A 25750-nucleotide genomic window follows, 5' to 3' on the forward strand; every position below is an offset into this window, starting at 1 on the left:
TATAAAAGTTAAAAACACCATGTTCATCACCAGTATCATATATACGCCAATACTTTTTTGACATATCCAAAATGATCCACTGTGGACTCCTCCGGTGTCAAACTTTTATCATATTTACTGTAATGAGCAAAAACCTAATGTATTGCACTCTAGCTTGTCTAGCCACTTTTAAATTTCGGGAAACCACACAGCAGAGATGCATTTTCTCATGATGCTAAGCCACAAGAAACAGGACCACTCAGGATGTACGTAACCACTCGTAGGTTATTATACTTATGACATATGCAGTATGCATCAAATTGCATGCTGCATGCATGTTTTCAGTGGCAGAGGAATGATCATCTTTTTGGGAAATTCAGTGTCAACAAATCTGTAATTACAAATCATATATTTTATAAGTTATTTCATAAGTTTTGAAAGGATTTTATTGTCGATAGTTTCAAAGCAAACTGCAGACGCTGCACTTTTGCAATGTATTTTTCTTTATTTCCAGGCAACCGATGAGCTCAGTTCATTTCCATATAATCGTCTATCAAACTTTTGAAAATTATTTTTAGTAGTTTTCATTTCTGTTCTTTATTGTCATCTGATGATAGTTTAAATTTAGACTGATTTAAAAAATAAATAAATATAGGCACTACTTCGCAATGATAATAAAACTTTGACACAAATGTTTGTAGACGTAGCATTTACTATATGGATTACACTTTTGGCTCCCAAAAGGTAAAAGGCTAAAATGCTAAGATGGGATTGGAAATATATCAGTATGTATTTGAATTAAATGAATTAAAACATGAAAAAAAAAAAAAATCACTGTAATTTTCTTATTAAAATGTACATGTACAGTTTAAACCTTGACCTGTTTTTTATTCAATTACTGTACACCCTGTGGGCTACAGGTATAAGTTTAGGTATAAGACATTTAACCTGTCTGGTGACTAATACAAATACCTAATGAGTAATGTAAAATAAGTTCTACCCACCAACCCAAGTTAGTGTGTGAAACAATACAAAACCTACAGTGGCAGTGCATCTCACATGTCAGTTGTGGTGGCGCTGAACAGCATGGAAAGTGTGAATCTCTATGGAGGTGTGTATAGAGATGCAGAGGCAGCACACTCACACAGGATGTCATATATTATAGTCACTCCTTCCATCCTGTAAAGGGTTTCTTGCTACCGAATCTGAACAACCTACAAAATCCTGAGTTGCACATGTGCTGACTGCTGCATGGAAAAGCCTATCTTGGTGGATTTTCCAGCATGAGAAGGAGGGAACGTGCAGTCGATGCTGTGTGGGTTTCCATTTCTCACATGGTAAAATTGATGTCAAGTGCGCCACTTATATTATATTAAATTTTTAATAAAAGAATGACCATACCAAACACGAAGTACAGAGTGTCTAGAAAAACAAAGCATTACAATACTTGCAACAACAATAATTGCATAGAACAACCTTTCAAAAAACAATACACACAGTGATCTGGAGACAAGATTAAAACCGAGTTCAACCGCCTTTCCACCAGTAAGTGCTCACTGGGGCTATCGGGAATTGAAAACTAGAGTATGTGGTACTTAATGAAAACAATTTGCAGTACAGGAACAGCAATAATGTTAATCTCAAAGGAGAACATATGATGAGACAGAGTCACACATCTGTACAGTAAGCAGAGCTTCTGTAAGAGTCCTAATAGGAATAACTAATTTAATGATCTTGCTCCAGCAACTGATGAAGCAGTTTTTCCTTGCTGAAGTGCCCCTGATCAAGACACTGACTGTGCTGCAGATGTACCTGTGCTTGCCTTGTACCCTGCACAGTGCTCTGACGTCCCTGTAAAGAGCTGCACACAAAAACAGCAAAAAGAGAGATTGTACAGTATTACAATATTATTATATTTTGGATCATTTGTGAAATCGGGACCTTATCAGTGACCTTTAAACAATCATCAAAACAAAGAGACTAAAAAGGCAAATGGAAAACAATGAATAGCCTAACCGTGTGGTGTCTGAACCACATTGTCTTGGCCCTTTTTGGTTAATAAATTGGGTTAATTCATTCATTATTATTATTGCAATTTCTCTGGCCTACCTTGCTGGGTCTAACCCAGAGGTCAGTCAGTAAAGCAGTCACTTATTGCATTTCAACAGCAGCCACTGCTTCTCTGCAGTGCAGCAAAAGTAGGTAACAGTGTTGACAGTGCACACACACTCAACCTCATGAGGAAATGTACCGCTGCGGGTCCTTGTAAAGAGGCTGCATCTTAAAGAAGCCCTGTATGCTTTTCAGACCCAAAATATACCCAACAAGCTTGACCCACTTATTGAAATATTACATCAAACCACCTGTGACACTTTCATTATAAATCATGCATTTAGTCTCAGTCTGGACTTAAACTCTTTATCAAACCCTTCGGGAGGCACTTAAACAATCAAGCTCTACTCTACAACCACAAATATATCTCTCTCTGTTTATTTCCTTGTCGGTCTCCATCGGCTCTGCAGGAACCTGTTGGGAGGCCATGCAGACTGCAAACAAAAGCCTCTGAATTCTCAAGTCAGACTCCTTATTATAGTCATTTCTTATTCTTTTATAACGACAAAAATGTCAATTTTCCCTTGGGCAAAACAATGATATTTCTCTGCCTTTAAAACATCAGTGTAGGTTAACAAAACTCCACACTGATGTAAAGGCAGCAAAACTGTATCTATAAGGCTAACACCACAATTAAATGTCTGGGTGAACAATAAATAAAGAATATTTAAACAAAAAAAATCCAAAAAAAAGCAAGCCTATGTAATTAATATGTTAAAATGATACTTGAATACATTTTAGTAAGAAGTGTAGGAGTGACATCTTTGTCATTATTTACTTACTTTTTTTTATAATGAATAATACATAGTTAAGCCTTTTCTATTCTATTATGCGGCTGCATCCCTGATAGCTTTGGACTATATATCTGAATATCTTGATTATCACATTTCTGATGCAGAATTCATACTGTAGAAACACTGTACATTCATGCAATTTTTAAATAAACAGTGAAAGGGCTGCATTTGGAACTGAATGTTGAGCAAACCGGTCTGATTTGCTTAAACACCTAGAAAATGGTTCTGGAAACTTGTGAGTGTCTAGAATACAAAAATGCACAAACTCATGAAAGCTCAATGAACCCATTTCCCTACTGGGGGTCCCTTGTGACAAATAAAATATTACAATGATAAAAAAAAAAGAAAAAAAAAAAAAGGTCACGATGTGAAGGGAAGAGAATCAGTCCCGTTGGTAACAGAAGTGCATGCAGGAGAACACCTTAATGGCTTTGTACTCCGTTTTCTATTTCCAAATGAAGCAAAAGAAGCAGCAGAGAACTTGTTTCGTCCTTGTCCAAAATTGTTCCATTTGCTGGGGAGTGTTCACAGTGCCAGTCACCAAGAGACAGTATCGTTTTGACAAACATCCCACTTGATCAGTCATAGCTTAGCTGAGCTGCTTCATGAAGAGGCAAATTCGTAGTCACAACTAGTGAGGCTGGATCAGGAAGACAGGTTAGATTTCATCAAAATGTCAAATCATGCTCCAGCATTTGAAGCAAAGACACTCCAAGCATTGTTGTCACAGAGGGAGGTCCAACTCTGCATGACTGAAATATGGAAATGCAACATAGGTGGATACACAAATACACACAGACACACACACAGACCTGACCCTTTCTGTCCCTCCACAACCGAGCTTACATAAATGTACCCATGCGCACACACACAGCCACGCTAGGATGAGGATGATTGTATGGATGTGTTCAGTGGCCGCCGTCATCCCAAGCACAATCATTCTTCTGCTTGGCCAGCTTTCGAACAACTCTCTCCAGCTCTTTGCGAGACTTCTGCTCCTCCTCCAGAAACTGCTTCATCCACTTATTCTCCTGTAAAACATTTACAGTGACAGCATTTAAATGTTCTGTTCACAAAAACTTTACAGACGGACCTATATATCAGTAAGCCGATATAGTTTGGCATGCTTTATTTACTTTTTATTTCAAATAACGTTTTTTTTAATTTCCTCTTTAGTTTTACTTTTATAGTTTATCGTTTAATTGCAAATTAACTTTAACTCAAAGCTTTATCTAAAAAGGTTTTTTTAGGTTACATAAAATGAGTATTACACAGCTAAACCTACTGTGCCCAGCATGACAAAGATAAAGATAAATTAGCAATTAATATAGGGAACACGTGATCTGGTTTTAGTCCATTTGGGGCAATATTTTACATGATGTATGTCAAATTATTGGCTTTGATGAAATTATAGCAAAAACATGAATATCAGAAAAAAGTTGAGATTGAGATTTTTGGAAAAAAAAAAATCAACATAAAAAAAGTTTGGCGATGGAGGTGATAATGAAGTTTCCGCTGAAGACGTGGTGAAGCTGGTGTTATGGCTCAGACACAAACAATGAATGCTTAGTAACAGCTGCATCAGTGCAACTGGATTATGTAGACTTATGTAACTCCTGTAAAAGCAAACAAATCAAAGTAGAAGATGTCATTAAGCATCCACAAAAATCTGAGTGAAAATAAATGTTCATAACCACATGGGGAAACCTCAGGAGTACTGGCACAGCTAAGCAATGTACTGCTGTGGATGGGGGTGACACAGTAAAATGTATTATAGGTACCTTAAATCTAAAAATCTATCACTTTAAGTGTATTTAGAATATTTTCTCTGCTTTACTTTTCTGTCAGACAGCTCTCATTTATGCATCTATTTTAAGCTGCCAGACAGGACAAAAACAGTAATTTTACCAAAATATTCTTGGTTACTAGTTTGTTAATTGCATGATAAATGTCTGAGCAAAACTAAGCTGAATTCAAACCCAGAATCAGGAAAGTTTACAAAAACTTAAATGACAATATTTCAAATCTGGATTGAAACTAAATCCTAATACTTTTTAGATGATTACTATTATGTACAAGACCCAAAATGACATAAGTTAGAAGGCTGTTGTGGATTTGGGTTTCCATTGGCTTTGTAGGTGAAGAGTCTAAATGTTCTCTCATTCATTGTTTGTGGGCCTGTACTGAAAGATTAAACAGAGTTTTTAAAAAAAACTAAAAGAAGAGTTTCGGAGAGAAGTTATTAATATGATCACAAAATAGGTCATTTGCAAATGTTCCCTCATTCACTGAAAAACAAAACAAATTATTGCTCAAAACTGGAAAAAGATATTAGCCAAAATACATCAGCATTTGGAAAAAATGACACGCTATAAGGAAGTACAGTAAATGTTTATGAAGAAATCTGGAAACTATTCAATGTAGAGATAGTTATTCAAGATAAGAACTATAACTATGACTGTAAAGCTTCTGAAATCTAGACTTGAATTTCATACTAGTAAAATACTACATGCTACACTTTACTTTTGTTTTGTATTGGTTTATTTTATTTTAATATGCAAATATTACGTAAAAAAATGTGTATGTAAAAAAAGAGAAAAATCAGTCAGTCAATCTTTCAACCACATTTTTAACGCCCCAAAACTATTAACAGGTCAACACGTTAAGAAGTAGGTCACAGGACTGTCCCTGACACATTTACAAACATTTCACATATTGTGAAAACCACTGTGCGCATTTACCTTTTTCAGTTCATGAACCTCGTCCTTTAAAGCATACACAGCATCAACCAGACTCCTGAAAGAAATACCAGGAAAATACAGTAAGCTCTGCACCACAATCAGTATTTTTTTCCTTTTCGTTTAAAACACAGTTTACTAACACGTTTGTTTATCTGGGTTATACTGGCTTCCAACTAAAAGGTCATATTGTGTGAAGATTTATGCCTCAACAGCATGATTAGGATCAATATCACATTTCTGAATGTAATTACAGAGAAAATCAAGATCCAGATATAAATAATGGCAAATCCTGTTGCTGTGTTTGTCACCGTTACACAACAAGGTAATAAAAGTCTATTTTCCAAAGTAATAACATGCATACTTTTCCTCAATAACCGTCTGCCCGTTGCTCTTCATCTCCTCCACAATGATCTTCTCCTCCTCTGGCAGAAGCACCTGAGGGACGCAATCTTTCCGTACTGCTGCATGCACATACACACACAAACACACACAAGTTAATGGGAACCCTTGAATCATGGCTTGCAATCTAAGAAGGTACTAAAGAAACTATTTGTGTCAACCGTTCTCAGACAAACACACACCTGCGGTGGTCTGGTGCAGGCTGGCCCCTGTGCAGTATGCCTCAATCACCCTCAGTATCTGTGCATCCTCCTCCAGAGCGGCTGTGCCTGTCAAAATCAGACATTATCCATATCATCATCCTTATTAATACAAAGTTAAAAGCTTCATTCAGCAGATGGTGCACTCTTCTATATACACATGTAAAATAAATGGGCTGCAGAGGCCTCAGGTGGCACTATTGATTTCCTTGATGACTCAATGAGATGAAAGAACACTTTTAATTTTTACAAAATCCGTAGTTGTACATTTACTTCAGCTATAATTCCATATTTCTTGAGATCGCTGTAGGAACAGTGTCAAATCTTAGATGATTATGGAGACACTGACTTTTCACCTTGAGTTGTTTGTGTTTAGGAAAGCAGGCACCATTCTGATCATTACTATGGTAACCGAGGTCAGAGGATCTCACTCAACGGATATGTACATGCCATAGAAACCTCTAGAGTCAGATAACAAGGTCAGACCACGAAGGGCAAACATATTACCTTGTGTGTAGACTAATAAACAATTGGCAAACATCTTATACTGTAGATTCATTGAGTAAAATCACTATTCATATCGACATACAGAGGAGCCTAAGAAGACAGCTTCTTCAGAATTGAGGCGGCATCATGCAACAAGTGTATTAATAAATCCTCTATTCTCCTTGATCAAGCTTCAATAAACTTTTCAGCATGAGGCATCTTGGACTCCCATGCACTTTCTCTCCTTTGAACTGATTCCACAACATTAAGCAATCTCTTATATTTGATATTATATTAAGATAAAAGTCCTACTTTTCCTTGTTTGAACCTCGTCATCAGAGGGCTTCCTCTCTTTCTTCCTGTTGCCCTGCAGAAACTTCTTCATGGGCCTCGGGCTCTTGCTGGAGTCCTGTAGGAGCGCAACATTAAATTCAATACATGTCTCTCCACACAAGCACACACACTGCTACACACACCTGTAAAGCCAAGGCTCCAAACCAAACAGAAGGCAAGCTTACAAGGATGCGCATCCCTCATGAACAAACAACATCAAAAGAACAAAATTCCATCGACAAACAAGGCAGCAAGCGAGTGGTGATGACCAAATGAGCCGGCTAATCTGTCTGTGCTCATAGAAAACCTGCCTAACGGGGCGATACAAACAAAAATCAAATCACATTTAGTAATTTTAATATAATATTTTCACGTTTTTTCCCCACTTATAACATAGAACGCATCACTGACTTCAAACATTTCTGATTTACCTGTGGGATACAGTGTTTACAAAAGCCACAATGTGACCACAATATTTATTATATTCAATCAAGCCACAATGATGTGGTTTTATGAATGAGAGACGAGATGGGAGATTTCTTTTGTCATTGTTGCGGAGCTGAGTTTAGTTTCCTCTCCTGAACACATTAAAAGGTGAGGTGTGATGAATAATTAGCTCACTATAAGTTAGCCCGTAACCATGACTAACTGTCTAGTTAGTGCAGACAGGTGGTGTGTCATCTTCTTAGAAAACCTCACATGACGTAAATTGCCCCACGCCCATAGCTGGAAGGGAGACGTTTCACCAAAGGTGCAAAAGGAAAATAGGTAGTAAACCAATTCATGGGGAAACTACTACAGACTCCTAAAAGTCCCTCACAAGAATCAGAAGGAATAACTGACTGCCTCATGTCTCTTTGAACTGGCTCAAGGAATTCACATAAATGCATGTGCACAGCAGAAAGCACGTTTCCCTGAGTCAACCTGAGGTTCTTTCCTCCGATGGTTTGGTCCTCTGGAGGCTCATTGACAGTGGGAGGAGAGGTGACGGCGGGTTGTGTTCCAATAGCAATTCACCGCCACGCTGCGATTCTTTATGCAAAGATCGCTCACGCCATCGATCTGCTCGGAGCACACGAACAGCGTCTAATTCACAGTCTACACGTGTTCTGTGAGGTTTGCGTCACTCTAAAGCTGCAGAATCGTTTTTTTACGGCCGCTTGGGAGCAGAAATACTTTACAAGAAGCTTACAGACACAAGGCGCAGGCCTTAAAAGTTATTATGGCCAACATGTTAAACAACTGCAGCAGACACCTGAGAAGCTTAAGCATTTCATTTGGAATTTTGTTCAAAGCCAGCTGGTGAATAATGAATGTGGGTCGCTATGGCTGATAAAATAACACACCAGTACACATGAAAAACCACAAGACATCATTAAAACTATAACAGCATATTTGGGCTGCTGATCATTCAATCGTGCAAAAAAAAAGGGCTGAATGACTGTCGACTTGAGTGCACCGTGTCTAGATTTCCAAAAATAGCACCCCTTGTAGAAAGTAGTACTATTGCTGCATCAAAACATGTTTGTTTTTTTTAAACATAGCTGATACCTCACACAGTGAGTGACACATTGTCTCACTGCAGAGAATGGGGAGAAGAAAGAGAAAGAGCAGACACGCCAGGCTACAGAAAACAGGAAACCAACAGATGACAATGAGGGAGAAGTAAAGCAAACAGAGCAATGGCATGCCCGCTCAACACTGGAGCAAACGCACACACACACACACACACACACACACACACACACACACACACACACACACACACAGACACAGATAGAAACACAGTGAGATCTAAACCTTACCTTCATGATATAAGACATCCTCTACAGAAGGCAGGATGGAGAAAGAGAGAAAAAGGGGAAATGTGCATGAAAAATACAGTGAGCGAAGGATGTGATGGAGAGTTAATGGTGAACATTTTTACACCCCCCTCTGTTATTCGCCTATTTTTTAGTTTAGGGTTATTACAACGTTTAAAAAAAAAAGGGAAGATATAAGGAGAAATGGGGAGATCGCCAGAGAGGTAGTTATGAAATCAGAGGACTACGCATGCCGAAAAAGACCCAGACAAGCTTGGTTGCTTCTATTCTCAAGAATGAGTGTAGGAGTATGTGAGGATTTAGTGTTAACAAGTACAGAGGCAGAGTCATTTTTGGATTACGGGTTGTCAGAAAAGTGCTGAGGCACATGTTTACTGTAGATAGATATGTATTCAACAATAGAATGACTCGACTGCCCATCATAAGTGAAACTTTTAAAGTGTTAAAACTATAACCTCCCACGTGAACCACAGAGTGAGCACAAGGGAGAGAGAACACAAAAAACAATTACTGCTACAGTCAATGGTCTCCAGCGCCACTCACTCTGTGATTACTCAGAGCATAATCATACAGTGCCATCCTCCGCGCACGCACACACACACGCGCTACATTTAAACCTATTTATTTCACTGAATAATTAATAAGTCAGCCCACGCATTTTGCAAAATTACAATCTATATATAGATATATATGTGAAAGTTTTTCTGTTGTTATCAGAGTATCAGAAGAACAGTTTAGGAGGCTGTGCCCACATATCACTATCATAAACATATAAACTGTTACCATGGGGAAGATAAAAATCAAACGGAATATCCAGATCAGATTGGATCACTAGACTAAAATGTTTGTATGGCCACTTCATGTGTGTTATTCGTGTGTGTGCGTGGTGGAAAGTTTTGAAACCAGAGGTCAAGAAGTCTGAATGAAGTAGAGACAGGAACACAGGATGCAGGGGGACTTCTTGCGGTTTCTGACTAATAGTGTGTTTTAAGACTTGGTTAGCGGAGATGCATATCGAGCTTTGTGTAGGTTTGTTTGCACATCTAAACAAAATCTACAACCTCCTACCTCTTTGTAGCCAAGTGCAGCTGAGGGTTTGAGGGGGGGCGCAGGGCGAAGGCAGCTGAGAGACCAGGGCTTGCTGATCTTTGGTGGTTCCAGGGGGCCGCGACTGACAGCGCTGAGGCTGCCCAGGTGGGACAGGTGAGTGGGGGTACCGACCATGCTCAGCGACTTGCCTTCCACAGCCTACATGGAGCAAACAAACACACACTCAGTCGACAGGAAGGAATACATTAAATGTGTAAAACCCACCGAAAGATGAGTCTAAAGTTTTTCACACTTCAGCATTTGCAGTTTTCACTTTTGCTATTGTTTTAACTGTATATGTGTGTGAGTGTGTGAGTGTGATTGTGTGTCCTGACCTTTGAGATTGTTCCTGCAGGGCTGCCACCTTTGGTAAAGGGCTGAAGGTGCTCTAGCCATTCCTGTAACTCCTGGGCATTACTGCAGAACACTGTAATACGGTCGATCATGCTTCCTGCCGCACACACACACACACAACACACGCATTTCTTTCAGGGAAAGTTACACATGGCTGACAAGAATTAACCAACGACACAACCACACAACAGGGTATGCAGGTGTCATTTGTAGATTGATGAAACCATGATGGATCAAAATGCAGTAATGCTAAATTCCGCGTGAAGGTAACAAATACGTGATTAAAAACAAAATGGACAGTGTCAAACCTGGAGGATTACACAGTGTGAGGCCCATGAAGGTGATTTTTGTGGTGGAGACTTTAATACTTTAATATTAATACTTAATACTTTGAGATGAGATTATCAATTTAAGGTGTAATGTTTACTGGATTATCTGGATGATATGCTTCATCTAATTTGTTTTCTAATGTGTAACAAATGTGTTCTTTCTAAGTAGGGCAAGTTTGATTATCTTTTACTGAGACAGCAGCACGGATGTTTTACAAGGAGAAGGGCTGCCTCAGCAGCCAGAAAATGTTCAGTTTTCCAGCAAGCAAACGCTCGATCTAAGATTATTCATCTGGGTTACAACTCATCGGTCATAATTTTATGCAGAGCTTCAGATGCAAACCTGTGATGTCAAAGGCATAGTGGGCAAGGTCTGCCTCCTCCATGTGTCTTGTTACTGTGGTGCCTGTCAACGGCAGTCTCCCCTGAATGGGACAAAAAAATAGGGGATATAGTTAGAGATATGTAGTACATCTTGATAGAAATGAAATAATCCCCCACAAAAAGGAACGTTTGTTGTACGGTGTACCTCACCTGATAAATAAAGCCACTCATCCGGGGACTAGCGGAGAGCATGACTAACATATTAGGGAAAAGCATTAGATAGCGCTCCTCCTTTTCCTGCAAGGGAAAGATAAAGATTTGGTTGGAATGTGAATGCAGAGTTAATGCGTCCACACCAGCACATTTACAGTGATTTTGATCAATCTGCATAGTTCCTGAAAATAAGTCTTCTATGACATGCAGAATCTGCAAGCACTATATGTCTGTATTACTACCGACCCATCTTGCAATTTTAACAAAAGTAAAATACAACTTATATATCAGCCTTGTGATTTAACCCATGTGACACCCTTCCACCATGTTTCATGAAACATGAAGTAGTTTTCCTTTTAATCTGCTGACAGACCTGAAAATGGCACCAAGAGCATAGGTAATAAAGTATTGCAACACGTTGGCGGGTTGGTTGGTTTTCACTAGTAGTCAATGTTGTCTAATTTGTCAGTGAAAGGAAAGCAGCTGCAGCTGAACCCATTCCTTATGCTGTTTGTCAAAAAGCAAATTCTAGTTAATGTCCCACCCACAGATGCAAAACCATCATTCTAGCTGACAACAGTATATCTCATCTCAAGTGAGCAACTAGGTACTAGTTTGGCAAAGCTGTGGCATGAATGGAAAATAAGAAGGTTGAGTTCAAAACGCTTGGTGACTGGTATAGTGGTCGGAAAGTGGTTGACTGATTAAGAGAGGGTGAATCCAAATGTGTCTCTTGGGCTTCTTCCAACCACCGATTTAGTCCACCCCTACACAAAAACCACACAACAAAGAGGGGATGGCTTGTTTATGGTTTGTGTGGCCTACATAGGTTCCCGTTTTGATACTTTGAACGGGATACTGGATTAGCAAAAGAGAGCAGATTTTATCACGCACTGTGCGCATCGTAATAGTCAGATTTCGAATTAGTCAAACAAATGTCGAGCACTCGAGGCAACGCTTCCTCCATACCTACCTGCAACAAACACCACAGGCAACACACACAAAATGAAACATAAAGAGCTGATGGAAGACAGTGGAGGGACAAGATGATTATAGATTACGTTGCTCATGAAAGGAAAGAACAATGAAGAATCATGGTAAATGGAATAAAAAGCAGCACATGGATGTTCTCCTGAATATACACACATTTTTTTTTCCCTCTTTGACTGAATAAAACTTCAGCCAAATCCCAACGAATTCATGTTACTTCTATTCATCCTGAACTGTGTGTCAAACCCGGCACATATCTCACCTCACTGGACCCATTTTTCACATGGACCTGGGACATGTACGCCACGTGACCAAGGCTCTTCATGCTGTCTCCTTCCCAGGCTCGCACTGGTTCTGATAAGATCTGGAGCTCCAGATTCTTGCGCTTCCGTAGATCCTGGCACTGTGTCTATACAAACATACACACACAAATATATAGTTCAGACGATGGCGATGACAATTTATTTCATAATTCACTACACATTGAGATACACACAGCGTCTTTGGCAAGATTGGGAAATAACTTTGCTATTCATTATTCATTTCTAGATGTGAAAGGAATTCAGTCAATGTCACAGAAAATCAAATATCTGATACACTGATTACAAAATTGGTGCTCAATTATTACTTTAACACGTTATCACGTTACTTTAACACGTTATCGCATCCAGGTCACACTTGAAAAGGAGACTTTGATTAACATCTGTTATATATGTGCAATTTCAATTTTACTTTTAAGGTGTGTTTACATTTGCCAAAGGCCTTCATCATTTGTGTGCACATGGCAGGAGGCAATGTAATGTAATGGCATTTGTTTGCAGAGTACGCTCAAATTCAGATAAAATATTGATGGATCCCAGATTTGTGCGTCAAACATTCATATGCATGGTTTAAGCATAGATTTGTGTGTACCCAGTGAGGAATTCACTGGGCATACCCAGTGAATCATTTGTCTAGTTACGTAAAGGGCATATGTACTTCTGTTTACTGAACTTTTGTTGAAAAATGTGGTTTCCTGTCTTTTTCTTCTTTAGAATTTCTGAGTAATGGGCACCAGGGACTTATCCCACCCCCCACAACTATGGTTATAGCTATAAAAAACATAACGATTTACTTCAGTATTTACAATGTATGCTTTTTTTTTTTCCTACTTCTTTGTCAGGAGTACATGGAGTAACCTGCAACATAGTAGCAGAACATTTTCAGAACAGGTGGTAGGCAGGGGCTCTCCCTCTTTAAACAGTAAAAATGACAATGCAACATCACTCTCGTTTTCCACTGCACATTATACAAAAGAGAATCTCTAGACGAAGCACTGCAGATGAGATTAAACTGGCATTTCTTAAACGCCTGCCCACCCAACCACACATTCAAAACAGTCAAAGAAAAATGAGACTTGCAAATTACGATAGTCTATACCCTCTGTGATGTTTTTTTTTTCCCTGCTTTCCTGTGCAGCCCTGCTGAAGAGACACATGTGAGTCACCTCATCTGTTCTTACTAGGAACTCGTACCTATACCGGGGAAATAGTGTCTCAGAGTGATGTTCACTCGTGTACATTGTGGTTGCTTGTTTCTTATCCAACTCTTCTTAAAATGGTATTTCGGTTCACACCCACTTGTAGGAACGACATGATCATCCAACATGCAGCTGGGAAAAAGCTCAGGCATTTAAACACACTTTTAGAGCTGTGCCTAATTATGAAATGCCGCATTACGTTACATTATAATTTGTGTGTGGCCCATCCACCGACAAAGGTGACACAATAGTAACTCTAAACAAATAGTGGAAAAAAGGTTTTCTCAGGAGAATAGCATAAATTCAATTAAAGTAAATTTATTTCATGCACAGTAAATTTACAATTCAATAATGAAGAACAGACATGGGAGGCTTACAAGATGTTTTACACAAGCTTGTTTAGTTCTGATTAAAAAAAGAAGTCTAATCCCTGGTGGAGATATGGTGATATGGCATGAGTCTAGTTTGATTATGCAGAGCCCCCCCTGGGTGTCACAGACTTACCACTAGGCTCCTAAATGCTGCTGTTGCCTTTACAATGTCAGCATAGTCTGGGTGGGCTTCCTGCGGTGAAAGAACAATGCATCAGATCAACCAAAGAAGTCTATATCGAACTCAACGTCCTCATATTATTAAAGAGAGACATGTCTTTATATTAGGCATGCTGTGATACACAAAAGGAAGTCAGACATTGAGAATGAAAGAAATAGATTTCTTTTAGTCTATCTACTAACATACATTGTCAGACATCACGTCATTTAGTTTTTGATGGTAAATTGAATAAAAAATTTATGTTTATGTTCTGCTGTACCTCTACATGTCTCTCCAGCTCCTGCAGCAGGGTGGGGTACTTGTCCAATCTCATGAAGGGCTTACTGAGACTGGTGGTCAGGGTCAGGATCCCTGGAGTACTGGCTCCCTGACTCTCCATGAACTTGTCTAGTTCCTCACTGTTGAACACACACAGACATACATTTTTTAGATTATTGCTGGAACAATAAAACCATTAATGTTGCCCAAAAGTGAATCTGATTGCATTGTAATAGATGAGGTTTCCCATGTCATTTGAAGTACTCTCTAGATAAAATGCTGTCTGAATGATAAATATTAAAAATATAAATCTAAAATTATGATATATATCTGTGAGCCCAGATTATACGCACACACACTGGGACTGGCAGAAACTTCATTTACAAACAATAACAATATTTTTTTATAATAATCATAAGTCAAATATGCTACATAGTGCAAGAGAGTCATTAATCAAGCATTGTGTTATCTGTGTGGGTTAATTTAAGATAATTTAATCCAGTATGAGCTAAACTACTTAACTGTTTCTAAGTATGGGATCATGTTTAGCATAGATAATAGATTTGTTTCTGTAGTATAGTGTCATTGTCATATTTCTAGATAATACGTGTCAGATAAACAACTCTCTACAGAGGACTGGAAAATAAGTCTCATATGTATATCTGTATCTGACCAAGAACACTGTGGTGAAAACGTGCAGGGCGATAAAGGACCGGCAGGCAGATATAACAGCGTTAACCATTGCAGTAAAAAGGCAGCGCATATTTAGGTCAGCTTTTTTTTTTTTTTTTTTTTTTTTTACATTTGCTGGAACTGGACTGGGACATGTTCACTTCACTGCAAACCTGAAGGACCTGCTTCGAAAGTAACACCATTCATGATTTTCCATGATCTCTATGACCTAAGCGTCAATCCTACAGTACCCTGTAGCAGCAATACCATGTAACATCGGGTAAATGTGAATGTCACAAAAGGCCGCCTGAAACTGAAATGCAAATGTGCTTACTGTGAAAAAAAAAAAGTGTCTTGCTTGCCTGTCAACATAACCACAACTTCATATATCCTGTCAACAGTCGTCTTCCTGTGTGTAAATCAACTTAAACTGCAGCTCACAGTGCAGAACCAGACAAGCCACTTCTACAATGCATCATTTAAACCGCACCATGGCCATTGTTCTATTTAACAGTGACTGTGATGCAGATTCATAAAAGGAGGTCAATTCTCATCTAGAATGATGCATTTTAAAAGTAACTGGACTGTAGTATAACGTTCAGCGCACAGGGACCGTACACCAGCTCAGACTGAGTTTAGCCTCGAATCGTATACATATGTGCTGTCTGCCATCGTGTGGTTCAAAGTTGAACTACAGCTCATCAGTAGAAAACAGCTACCGTGTGCTGTAACCACACAGCAGCGATCCATATAAACTTTTCTCAAACAAATGAAACAAATACTGCGAAAACAATGGGTAAGTATGCAAAGTCTGGTGGTTAAACTGATACTAGTTTCTCAACCTTCTAAGGCTGGCACCTTCTGGTCTTTTTCTTGATATGCTCTCGTGCAACCAAATCCTCAGTGATTGGATAATCACAAATTCTACTTTCACGATGAGAAAACACTTCTTATTCATTATATTTGATGGTGGGAAGAACATATGAAGACCTGATGAATTTTTTTAATTATTTTGAGTGAGTTTATTGTTAGAAGAAATATTATGGATGAAAACATTACTCAAATACATTTACACAACAAATGTTCTCACAGAAACAAATCGCACAACTGAATGGAGACCGTTGTGCTGTGTGTGCATTTCACAAATGACTGCTTTCTTAATGTGGGCAAACTGTTGAAGCTAAATGACGGAGCCAAAAAGACAAATAAATAACACGAGTAGAAGGTTAGATGTTGGCAACGTGCTGCAGTGGTTTATGCTGCATTAGCTTTGTTATTGTACGGGAGCCCAGTTTGCTCTGCAATCCTCACCAGTATGTGTGTGTGTGTGTGTGTGTTACTGCAAATTAATGTAAATTTACCTGATAGACATAGCTGTAAACTAACGGTAAATGGTCAAACTGCATGAAATCATTTGCTTGGCAACACTGTGTAATGGTGATAGCTTATGCACAATGCACTGTGGCCGATTAACCCAGAGATAACATGCAGACCCCCCCCCCTCAATCGACCAATCAGATGGTTGAAGAGTAGATAGATTTGTCTTTTCTCAGACTGTTTCATTTGAATACTTTTTATGAGCCCAAAGAGGCAAAACTATACTGTATTGCACAAGAAAAAAAAAACTAAGGAGAAGTGAAACATTTTAGAATAAAGAAGAATGAAGAATATATTTTTCCCTCTTACTTTCTACCCAGGAAATCCACTGATAGCCCCTTCAACTCATCGTGTTGTTACCCCAACCCCAGGTTGGTTTATATTACAGTTTGAAGGATGTTTCAGAAAAAGTAAAAAGTTGTAACTTTTTGGATTATTCTTCCCATTTCTCAAAATACCTTCATGATTTCTTTACTGTGTTAGTGAAAGAATGTTTTGTGTGCAGGCACTGACCTGTGATCAGTGAGGATACAAACAGCTGAAGGGTGGCTGGAACAGTAAGCCAGGTACAGAGTCTTGATCTGACACATTAGGTTTAAATAGCAGCCAGCCACTCGCTGCTGGCCCTCCGAGACTCTGCAAAGTCAGAGAGACGGAGACATGGTTAGACAGGTAAAAAGGTGAAATCTGTGACACACATTGCTATAGGCCATTTTTTCAAAGCATACCATACATTCTAAAATGTATGAATGCATCTTACTTCCCCCAAGGCAGCCACAGCGCATGAAGGCAGTAAAGGACGTGCAGAACTTTCCTATCAGTGTGTTCAAAGAAAATGTAAAATAAAAAAAATATATTGGGCTGTGTAGTTACTATGATGGAATACGAATTTCTTATTTTAAAAGAAGTTTTTACAAATTCTATCTATAGCATGAAGAAATGAAGAGGAAGTCATCTTTAAGAGGAAGTAACAGATTGCAAAAATATAATCAAGCACAGTATGCTTTGCGGATCACTTTGCAGTAATGTATTGTATGTGTGCGGTGTATGAAATGAGATACCGTGGCTTTCTGAATGCATTTGATCGTCTCTCTCAGCACAAGCACAGTAGGTTCGGTTAAACATTGCACTCCATTGAGAGGGTTTTAATAAAAAGGTTTTCATGTGTACAGCATAACTCACTTGGTACAGTCCTCCAAAGCGACACACAGCGCCTGCTGGAAGGTGAGGATTTCCTCCAGGTTTCCACCAAGGGTGGCGCTGTCTGCACTGTTCAGCCTGAACGTACACATGTTTAGCATAAGAGGAGACAATAACACATGTCTACAAACATGCACAATGATAGAATGGAAGCATCGTAATTGATTACAGTTCCAGTAAATTCTAGAATATTCATTTATTTCTGAAATTTTTCATTTCATATGTTGACTAAAAAGAACGCCCTGAGCCTTAGCCTATTACTGGATCTATCACATCTCACTGTCATTGCTCTTACTTGTCGCTGGCTTGCAGGGGTCGTAGATAACAACTCAGCACTGTTTGTAATTCTTTGACAAACTCCCGCTCATGTTCCAAGATGTCCTGTACCACCTGCAAAGAGCAGAATATTTAATATATAAATTTGATGCTATGAGATTCCAGGAAAGCAAAGATTTCAGGTAAAACTGGTTAATAATCAGGAAGATCTGGATGATTTTTTTGCCTGTATTAGTCCACAAAACTTATCTTTAGTTCATTTAAAAATTGAAATAACAAAGTGATTCAAACTGGATAAAATAGCTTGGAGTTTTTCATAAAGTTGAAACTAATATGTAGTATTATGGAGTATTTTTGGAATATGAATGAGGAAGCAGCTGATTAAAAAATGGAGTCAGCATGAGTTACAACCATTATTTTCCAGACCTTTTCAGGTTTTACTGTTTTTTAGCACTTTCATATATGGACAGGTGTGAACCAACAACCAAAATATCTCAGGAGAAAGAAAAAAAAATGACACAAACATGATACAAGAAGGACAAAGAACACACACAACACACACACACACACACACACACACACACACACACACACACACACACACACACACACACATACACACATACATACACATCTATATGCCCTGCATAATCATGTTGACTCACCACACTGTAGTAGTTCTTAGTCAGCTGAGTTCCTTTAGGAGACACAGGCTTCTCTGTAGAGATAAATAAGAATCAGAGAGCTCCTCAGAACTACTTCATCATAATGATCATCAAAAAGATTTTAAAGACCATTCATGCTGAATAGCCAGACAATAATAGCCTAATCTTTGAAATGATTTTAGAACATGATGCAATCCCTCTCTGACCAGGAAGCCAAGCTACGTTTCTGTTTTGCAACATGTGTGGTCCATTACAAAACACACACAAGGTGTCAAATGCAAACTGCCCTGCAAGTTTAGCAAAATGGATATTATACGAAATGTTGAGACTAAAGAGCTCTCGAATGCTGGCCCAACTCACCGCAGGGTTTGATCTCCCGGACGTAGTTACTGGGGAACCAGCCCGTTTTGCCATTGAGTGTGCCCTCCCACCATCCTCCCTCCTCTTGCCGCGTCACAAGGATCATGTCACCTTTGTTGAATGACAGCTCATCCTCGTTGTTTTGCTTAAAGTTGAAGCGAGCCTTCACCATCTGCCCACCTCCACCATTCTCAGACATCTCCTGTTAGAAAGGTCGGCGACACAAACACAAATCTCCATCAGCAAAATGATCTCTATGTATGTGCATGTATACAGTGCACTGAAGATGTTTTGCGCTTCTGTTTGCAGAATTATTTCTTCATTGTACATGGGAATGCAACATATAGTCACGTGTGCACACAAACAGTGAATGCATAAATATCTAGATATATGTAGAAAAGACCATACCACTGATTTGGATTGTCTACGCAGAGAGCCTTTGGATTTGGCCGAGGAGAGCGCGTGTGAAGATGTCGACTGACTAGGAGACGCAGCACCGGACTGCGGACATGACCTCTCAGCAGCACAGTCTAGGGACAAACATAGAGGAAATACAAATTTTAGTTACATTCCTGTGTCGCTGGTCTTGTCCTCATCAGGTGAATGACATAAAACACACATCGTCATAATCACAGTTGACGCAGGTGCACATACTTTAGGGGCTGACAACTTGATAATAATTCATGTGACTATGGTCCATTGCTCTGCAGAGCCCCAGGACAGTAAACACACACACGCTACACAGTAGCAAATGCCTGATAGAATCATCTGATTTAACCAAAACCGGCACTCTGCTCCAAAGTAAGATCAAGCAAATACTGTCATTTTGATAAACTGATACACATTTAACAGAATTTCTTCCAACCCTGCCTCTCATCTGAAGTGCAGTTCAGTGAGTGACTTCAAAAATCAAATTTATGTAACAGACACCCAACCCCTCTACAGTGCCATCACTGAGCCACTGCAGCAGATGAACAGTGATTTAGGGTCAGGAGCTGCCAGCTGTCCTGCAGTGTGAGTGCAGTCCCTGGGATGCATTGACAGAGGTATCAATTGTGTTGCCAGAACTCATTTGAAAAGTGACACATGGCAGGCCTGCATCTTCTTACGGGCTAACAAGCAGAAGCACACTGTCGGAAGACTCCCTATCAAATGCCAAGTGGATGCTAGCCAGGTCCACTGTCTCATCCGTGTGCAAATTATAGATGAATCACAAATAATTAGAGTGCACCATTGGCCTAAGTAACCTCTAATTCAGACTGAATAAGGAGTTCAACTCAGACACTATGAAACAGATAAGTGCTTTGGTCTACTTTCACTTAAAGATAGTAAAACATACAATGGTAATACTTTTGTGTAATCTTGTTTCATCAGCAGATAATCTATCCGATGTATGTTAAGATAGGAAAAGGCTGGACATTTCCCTACTGTTTTCCATATGCTGAGACGCCAGGGTGCATCACACTGACACCTAACTGGTATGATGGAAAGGACACTGAAGGCAGTGGGACAGCCCGCATGAACTGCAGACACCACTCCCCACACACAGAAGCCGAACAAGCCCTTCTGTCAGCTGAGCTCTGCGGTTGTTCAAAAGCATTTACTCTAAACAGACAGAAATGCCTTGCAAAGACACGCATGAGGCAAAGCTCGGGCTTGGAAGAGCATCATGAGTAAATTACGTTTGATCAGATCAACTAACTTGGGACTACCCCACTTCAAATCAGGTTCACTTTTGCAGATGGCAGAACAGCTGCTGGGCAAAGACAGCCTATAAAAGATTTGCATATCAAGCAGAGCCCAGCATTCACAGAGGCTTCTGGTCCACATCTCACACTGTGGCATACATCCTCCCCTTCACTTAAGTGCACCCAAGAGATTGATCACGCTTTAACAAAGTCATAGCAAATGTAACATAACACCAGAGGAGGGTAAGATCACAGAGTGTAGTGAAACTAAACGATTCATCGATGGGTCAAGAGACTGGGATGTATTTACAACAGTTTTGATAATTAATCATTTATCAAGCACAAACACGGAACATTTTCTGCTATTGTCATGAATAAATGAGTATCTGTGCTTTGTCCTGTTAGTCACACAAAACAAGCAATTTGAGGGGGTTTGGCAAAACTGTGTGTGGAGGTCATTTTTTGCAATTTTCTGACAATAATAAATAATGAAAATGATCATTAGATGCAGAACTAATATTATCCTATTCAAACAGCCTGGAACAATATGCATTTATTATGAAGCGTGCAGAGGTGGCAGATTGGTCTAAAAACGCTGACTAAATAATTACAGGGCTGCTGGTTCTCTGGCAGCTGTGAGCTGCAAACTGGAATGAGACTGGTATTACCTCTTCAGTGCCCCCAAACAAGGACTCTCGCGTGAAGTAATTAGCCCTAAACTGCTGCTGCACTGCGAACCATTTTATGCTGCATCCTTATTGAGGAAATGCACTTGAGAAGGGTGTGTGTGTCTAAAAGCGATACATTCATATTCAGTAATATTAGGCATTTTACTTCAATTTGAGCTCAATTTAAATGTGAAATGAACAACAACAACAAAAAAAATCAGCGTGTATCAAACTATGGATGAACATGAGTAAATATGGCACCCAGCATGACACAAACACACACTGCCATGCCAGCTGCCCATGGGTAACACACCCAAATCATGGCTGCATGGACAAAGTCAGTAAAAATGACCACAATCATAGGACATAAATAAGACACTGCCAACACTCAACACTGCCAACTTGCTGTATATACCTCTGTACAATATATTTTATTTTATCGTATTTACTATTGCTTTTTTGATATTTTATTATGTATAGTTTGCTTTATAGTATATTTTTATTTTTTGTTGTCACTTGTCACTTTGTGTAATGCTGCTGCTGCACTATAATTTCCCAGCTTGGGATAAATAAAGTATATCTATCTATGTATCTATCTAAAAGACATCGCCTACTTGTATTGTTGAATTATCATCTAAGCTTCCTAATTGTAATATTTGCATCAAGTGACGGTATGAACATCGAAGAAGCATTTTTGCAGCATAGCATCATCTAGAGACATTCATTGAATTCATGTTTTCCTTTTATTGGTGGATCCTCTAATCTGAAAACTGATACTTCTTACTACTGTTTGATGCTTGAGAGAGGACAAAATCCAATCAGTCAATGCCCAATATTGAGGACTGGAGTTACAGAGAGAGACTGCAAAACTCTTACCTTGTGTGGCAAAGTTGACTGCCAGCAAAGTGGTCAGTACTTTGCCAAAATTCTCGCCAGTGTATAAGCACTCTGGTTCAAACCCCTGTATAGAAAAGAAACAGAGAAGATGCTATTAGACCAAAACAAACCCCAAACCATCTGGAATCCATCAGAAGTGAAAGAAAGGAAAGTCTTTTTTTCTACTCGTGGCTCAAAGCGGTAACACTTGTTAAGCGCGCACAGACAGTGAGACACAGATGCTCATTCTTGGTTGTGGCAATAACAATAGAAAGCCACACACACACAAATGAAACGCACACAGGGATTTGAATAAGTCTATAACAAGACAGAGATAAAAAATGACATGTTTAGCATGACCCATATTTTGTGTAATAAACCAGACAGCGCCAGACTCATTTGTAATTCACTCTGCACACGTAGATGCTCACACACACACACACACATACAGTCACACTGCTTGCTCTGTCTTAGGCAGCTATCTTCTTTCCTCCGGCAGATAAGGTTTCACATTTTAAATAAAACATCTTAAATATAGAGTTTGAGTAGTAGAGGCTTGGTCATGAGTTGCGTACAACATCATTCAGAGTAAAGCAAGTGTGACTAATACATCTCAAGGTGTGGGGGGGAGATCAGCCTTAGGGTCCTACACGACTTCCAAGATTTACACATCATCGTGTCAAAATAGCTAGAACATCATCGTTCTTTATGCATATTGATTTTGTTCCACTGGTTTTTAAAAGTAAAAAAACACCGGAAGAACCTATTTGCAGACAAAATGGGGGAGTCTTACATCACAGTATTGATCGTGATCGGTAACAACTGTTGCCAGTATTGACATCTTGAATGTGGTTAGGGCCAGTAGTTCCAGTGACTCAGGTTCTGAATACATGTTACTCCGAATGACTGCAGTAGTGTATAAAAATCTGACCAAATAAATCATCATGTGCACTTCATAACACAGCAAAAAAAATCAGAGGCTTGGAGCTGTAATTGGCACTTCCTCTTTCTGCATCTCGAGGCAGAAGTGAAAGCAGGAGGACTGCTCCCTTTTGTGCAGTCATAGGGCAAACAGGCACTATTTCCTATGGCTAAAAAAAGGCAAGAAAAAAGTTCTCTAACCATGATCGCATCACTGACCAGAAGGATGGGTAGGGCTCGCTGTAGCGCCATAGACAACCCCTGACTGATACATTTCACAGTGGCTCTCTAAAGTCTTCTGTCCATAAGCTACTGCCTGGCCGCAAAAAGGTCTAATTATGGGTTAAGGCGAGGTTGGTGGATAAAAGAAAAGGGGGACCTCCCAGACATAACAAGCCAGCTGGGCAGAACTACTGAACCACTGGACTTTGCAATGAGCCAGGCTTGCTGACTCAATTAGCTGTTTAAAGAAAACCGAGTGATGTGATTCAAGACCAGAAAGAATTATTTATAAAGCTGAAGGAGAAATTACTGTCAGTGTGGCAGTCACAAACAGGCTGGTACAAGAATCAGGGAAAACTCCCAACATCTGCAAATGATTTGCCCCCCCCATTTCCAATATTAGAACATCTGCAGGGTACGTGGAGGAGAGTTTTTAAAAACCAGCAATGTCTACACAGCATGTGAGAGAATTTAAAAAGGACGTAAACAATGTTGAAAACTAATTTTTAAAACTGAAGCACAAGTCATAAGAGACAACAGTGAACCTTCCTGTCTGGTCAGTGGGAGTGAGTGACAGCATGGACGTGTGAGGAAAACACTATGCAACACAAACAAGAGTTTAAAAGTCTTGTCTGTAAACTGCAGTGAGGGGTAAGTGAGGACATGAAAGAAGGAGGAGAGAGAGAGATCAGGTCATGTGAAAACATCGTACGGTTTGTGCATGAAACTTACCTCCACTTTCAGGGACGAGCATCCTCTTAAAAACTCCTTGATGTTGGAAATGCAGTCGGATTCAGATCTCGGATCCTGACAGTACTGAACACACACACACAGGAAATAAATATATAAACACAGAGCTCGGGCTTAGTATGACAGATAGACATCTGACACAGGCACTTATCTCACGCCGATGCTAACAGTTACTGTCATTTCAGTCACACGTGAAAACGCATAAACACTGATCCAAATGTGGCTACCTTACAGTTCACAGAATAACTGTGGATTCTTCCTGCGTCTCCTTCATGCATACATAACCATTAACACCACATAAATGGTCAAAGCAGACAGATTTAAGCAAAACATCCGCTCACTTTTTTTTCCAAACTTTCAAAATAAAACCGCCGTTAACGGCCTCGTCGAAGCCTTCGACTATGAACGAGAAGGAGAACTGAGTGCTTTCTAAAAAAGAGTACAGTCCGGAAAAGTCTTTTTGGAATAACGCGTGACACCAGAAACAGAAAGAGACAACAAACAAGCGGTGACAGTAAATCACGCAAGAGAGAAGTTACTACTTCCGGTTTTATTCTGGTGAGCCGTTGCCTTGACGGCCCGCTCTCTCTGAAGGGGGGGGGGGAGGCCGCACCGGGAAGAGCCGAGCCTTTCAGGAGGAAGTGACGAAGCGCCTTTGCAACTGTTGTTTATGATTATCAACTTTGTCATCTCAACTAACTAAGTACAAAAAAAAATGTTATTAACGTTCATTTAACACGTCAAAAGAAAGTTGGTTTAAAAGCTGCCACCCCCGTGGATTCACCTCGCTTCATCTCCCCCAAACACGGCTCAGTGTTTCTTCCCTAGCGAAATTTGTCCTGCACACCAACTCAGTCACATCAAGAATGCGGAACATTTCCTCGCTTCACAGGAAACCACATCTTGAAATCTCATGTCTGGAAATACACCAATTATTAGTTGTATTTCGATGCAGAATGGGATCATATGAAAAAAAAATAACTTCACAGCTCGAGTTGCTGGGAGCTACACATATGAAAGGCCTGCTGCTGGCAGAAGTTCTTGTTGGTATCAGTTTAATCAAACCCCTCCCTTCCTCACACCAGCAGTCGTCGATCATTTTGGCACAAGTTGACTTGAGTTAACTTAAATAAACAACTCACCTTGGGTGTGAAGCCAGGTATGAGCCGCTCCGTGAGCTTGCACAAGACGACCCCATCCTTCAGCGATGTTTTCAAAAACTCCTCCGGGTCCGCTATATTCTTTTTAGGCGAGCTGAGCACCCCAAGTGATATTAACCACGTTACAGTCTGCTCCTCTGGGTTCATAGCTCCACAATATGATCATTGCCTAAGCACACATTGCTAAAATAAAATAAAAAAAAACTGGCGGCCTGTTCCGTATCAATATGCAACTCACATCCGCACTTCTGCTACAAGTTAAAAAAAAAAAAAAAAAAAAAAGAGGCGGTGGGGGGAAGGACGACGCTGTTTCTATACGCAAAACTGATGATCACCCCTACTGGCAAATAGGCACCTCAACAATAGACAGGAGTCCGTTTCCTCTGCGAAGCAGCACATGCTGGCAGAGGGCATTTTCTC

The 25750-nt window shown here is 39.7% G+C and overlaps 1 protein-coding gene across 4 annotated transcripts; it reads right to left on the minus strand.

The window, feature by feature from the left end:
- Positions 1-1346: 1346 nt before the first annotated feature.
- Positions 1347-25602, minus strand: arhgef6 (Rac/Cdc42 guanine nucleotide exchange factor (GEF) 6). 4 transcript variants are annotated; one of them, XM_027279730.1, is made up of 22 exons: positions 25313-25602; positions 24153-24236; positions 22278-22362; positions 19454-19575; positions 19046-19247; positions 18686-18738; positions 18040-18134; positions 17727-17822; positions 17058-17180; positions 14497-14635; positions 14190-14249; positions 12429-12575; positions 11174-11260; positions 10983-11064; positions 10292-10407; positions 9936-10115; positions 8850-8870; positions 7024-7120; positions 6208-6294; positions 5988-6084; positions 5627-5681; positions 1347-3916 (listed from the first exon to the last, which is right to left on the minus strand). In XM_027279730.1, the coding sequence occupies exons 1-22, from the start codon at positions 25475-25477 to the stop codon at positions 3794-3796; spliced, it is 2316 nt and encodes a 771-aa protein (XP_027135531.1). In that variant the 5' UTR covers positions 25478-25602; the 3' UTR covers positions 1347-3793. The 4 variants fall into 4 exon arrangements, with proteins under 4 accessions (XP_027135531.1, XP_027135528.1, XP_027135537.1 ...); XM_027279727.1 differs by having other exon boundaries at positions 5988-6087; positions 25313-25601; XM_027279736.1 differs by lacking the exon at positions 25313-25602 and adding an exon at positions 24398-24506 and having other exon boundaries at positions 5988-6087.
- Positions 25603-25750: the final 148 nt, after the last annotated feature.

This window comes from Larimichthys crocea, chromosome I, assembly GCF_000972845.2.
Source record: "Larimichthys crocea isolate SSNF chromosome I, L_crocea_2.0, whole genome shotgun sequence".
Classification (NCBI taxonomy): Eukaryota; Metazoa; Chordata; class Actinopteri; family Sciaenidae; genus Larimichthys; species Larimichthys crocea.